This window comes from Emiliania huxleyi (genome assembly GCF_000372725.1).
Source record: "Emiliania huxleyi CCMP1516 unplaced genomic scaffold EMIHUscaffold_628, whole genome shotgun sequence".
Taxonomy (NCBI): domain Eukaryota; phylum Haptophyta; order Isochrysidales; family Noelaerhabdaceae; genus Emiliania; species Emiliania huxleyi.
Window position 1 is genome coordinate 26855 of NW_005197289.1, and position 2301 is coordinate 29155.

General features: G+C 63.8%; 1 protein-coding gene across 1 annotated transcript; it reads left to right on the plus strand.

Moving 5' to 3' along the window:
* Positions 1 to 160: 160 nt before the first annotated feature.
* EMIHUDRAFT_120410 (hypothetical protein) lies at positions 161 to 1657 on the plus strand (the record flags this gene model as incomplete). Its single annotated transcript, XM_005763588.1, has 1 exon — positions 161 to 1657. The coding sequence occupies one exon, from the start codon at positions 161 to 163 to the stop codon at positions 1655 to 1657; it is 1497 nt and encodes a 498-aa protein (XP_005763645.1).
* Positions 1658 to 2301: the final 644 nt, after the last annotated feature.

The window sequence follows — 2301 nt, forward strand, 5'->3', positions numbered from 1 at the left end:
AGCTCTCACGCCGCGCGTAGGGCCCCTAGGGGCCTAGAGAACACAACCCCCTCTCTCTTTTCTCCCAGTAAGCTAAAATAAGTACAAGACAAATTCAAGCTGGAGAACCCGATAATAACGAGCGTCCCTTCGTTCCCAGGGACCCTACGCCGAGTAGCCGATGGTTGAGCCCTTGAAGGCTGTGTCCCCGCCCAAACTCATCATGCGGTCCTCGCTGCGGGCGTTCGGGCCGGACGGGGCATTCCGGGAGGGCCTGCGCAGCGCCTTCAACCTCGAGCCCTCTGATGTCGGCCCACTGAGGCTGTCGGCGCTCGGCGGCTGTGCAGTCATTGCGGCGTACGGCATTGCAACTCCGCTGCTCGAGGTGGTCGCGCTCAGCCTAGGGATAGACCTCCTGCCGCTTGTCCACGTCGGCCAGACCTTTTTATGTGTCGCCGTGAACCCTCTCTACCAGTACGCCCAGCGCTGGGTGCTGCCCATACGGCTCATCGGCATCGCCTATCGCGTAATTGCGACGCTGCTCCTCGCTTTGACGGCCCTCGCCGCGTCGTGGCCACACAGTCGCGCGGTGGCCTACTGCCTGGCCGTCTACGGCGGCATTGTCGCCGTCTACCCGCCCGTGCTGTACGACTCGTTCCTCGCGTCGGTGCACACGCGGCCAGAGGCAAAGCGGGTATACGGCATCATATATTTCGCGAAGCAGTCGGGGTTGCTGCTCGGATCGTTCGTGGCAGGGCTTCTATTTGAGCGCTTCGGCCCCCAAATTACTTTGGTCGCGTGCGCGATGTATGAGGCCACCGTGCACCTGGTGCACTGCCGCTCTGCGTCTTTCGATGAGGGTGAAGAGGGAAGTGAGGGCGCTGAAAACGGCAAGGGAGGGGGAGGCCGCTGCGCTGCCGGCAGTCACGACGGCCGTGGTGACGACAGCGGCGGTCACGCTGACTGCGATGCTCCGGACAGCCAGGCTAGCGGGGCGCGGGCCGAGTCGTGCTGCTCCTTTGCGTTTGGCGGCGTGTGCATCATCGCCAGGGACAGGACGCTGCGATGGCTCGCCGCCCAACATTTCGTATCGGCCATGATCACCAGTGGCATCTGGTACGAGCGCGCAGAGCTCCTGACCAGCGGATTCGCGTCCGACGCTGAGCGAGTCGAGGTGATCGCGAAGCTCCAGCTAGCGTACGGCGTCATCACGCTGCCCGTGCAGCTGCTGCTCTTCGCGCGGCTCATGCGAAGTTGCGGGTACCGCAGCATGCTCGCCGTTACGCCCTGCACCCTGATCGTCGGGCTCATCACCTCAATCGTCCACCCGGGACTGGCCGCCATCCTCGTGCTCGACACGCTGCGCAGAGCCAGCGACTACTCGATCAGCATGCCCGCGCTCGACACGCTCTACTGCGACCTGCACAGTGACACGCTCTGGCTCGGAAGGCCGGTGATTAAAACCCTCATCGGCCCCCTGGCCACGCTCTGCGCCGCCGCCGTCTTTACCCTGTCCTGCCTGGTCGGCGTCCAGCCACGGTACCGGCAGTGCTGGCTGCTCCTCTTGTCTCTGGCCCTGACGGCGACCCACTGGCGGTTGAGCGTGCTGGGCGGCCGGTCGGAACGTCCGACGAGCGAGCTTGAGAAGCCTCGACAGGTGCTGGGTGTGTTCGTGTGAACGGTGCCGCGTGGACCCGAGACACGTGCTGGGCCGTCGTCGCCCTCGGAGTCGGCAGGATCGGGCATAGAGGAGGAGGAAGAGACAAGGCCACGGCTGAGCAAGAAGAAGAGGCAGAGGGGCTCCGAAGCCGTCGCTCAACCGGCGGAAGGCATACAAAAGGGAGAAGAGGAGAGGTCCCCCCAGGGAAAGGAGGGGCGAGACCTTGCGAAGCGGACTTGAGAGGGGGCGTTTGATGAAGTACGTGTATGTGAGTATGTCTAGTGTGTTCATTAGTACGTGTGTGTCCATGGTGTTCATTAGCTCCGAGTAGAGGGTGCGTTCCGCTGCTTTGGGGGAACTCGGCGCGCGGAACTATCGCGCCGCCCAGCCGTGCAGCCCAGCCGGAGGCGGGCCGCAAGCGGCCCAGCCGCCCGCCCGAGCGGTCCCGTCTCCCGAGCGCCACACGGAGGCACCAGCGGCCTCACACCTGCACGTTTTGACCTCGACGTAGCTCCGCAATCTCGATTGAATCTCGATGCGCTCTCCACAAATACTCGCTGGAGCCTCCAAACCAGAGCAGTCCGTCACGACACACGCGTGCCCACCCTCTCGGAGATATCCAGAACGCCCCGGATCGTCTCATTTCGTAGCCACTTGTTTGT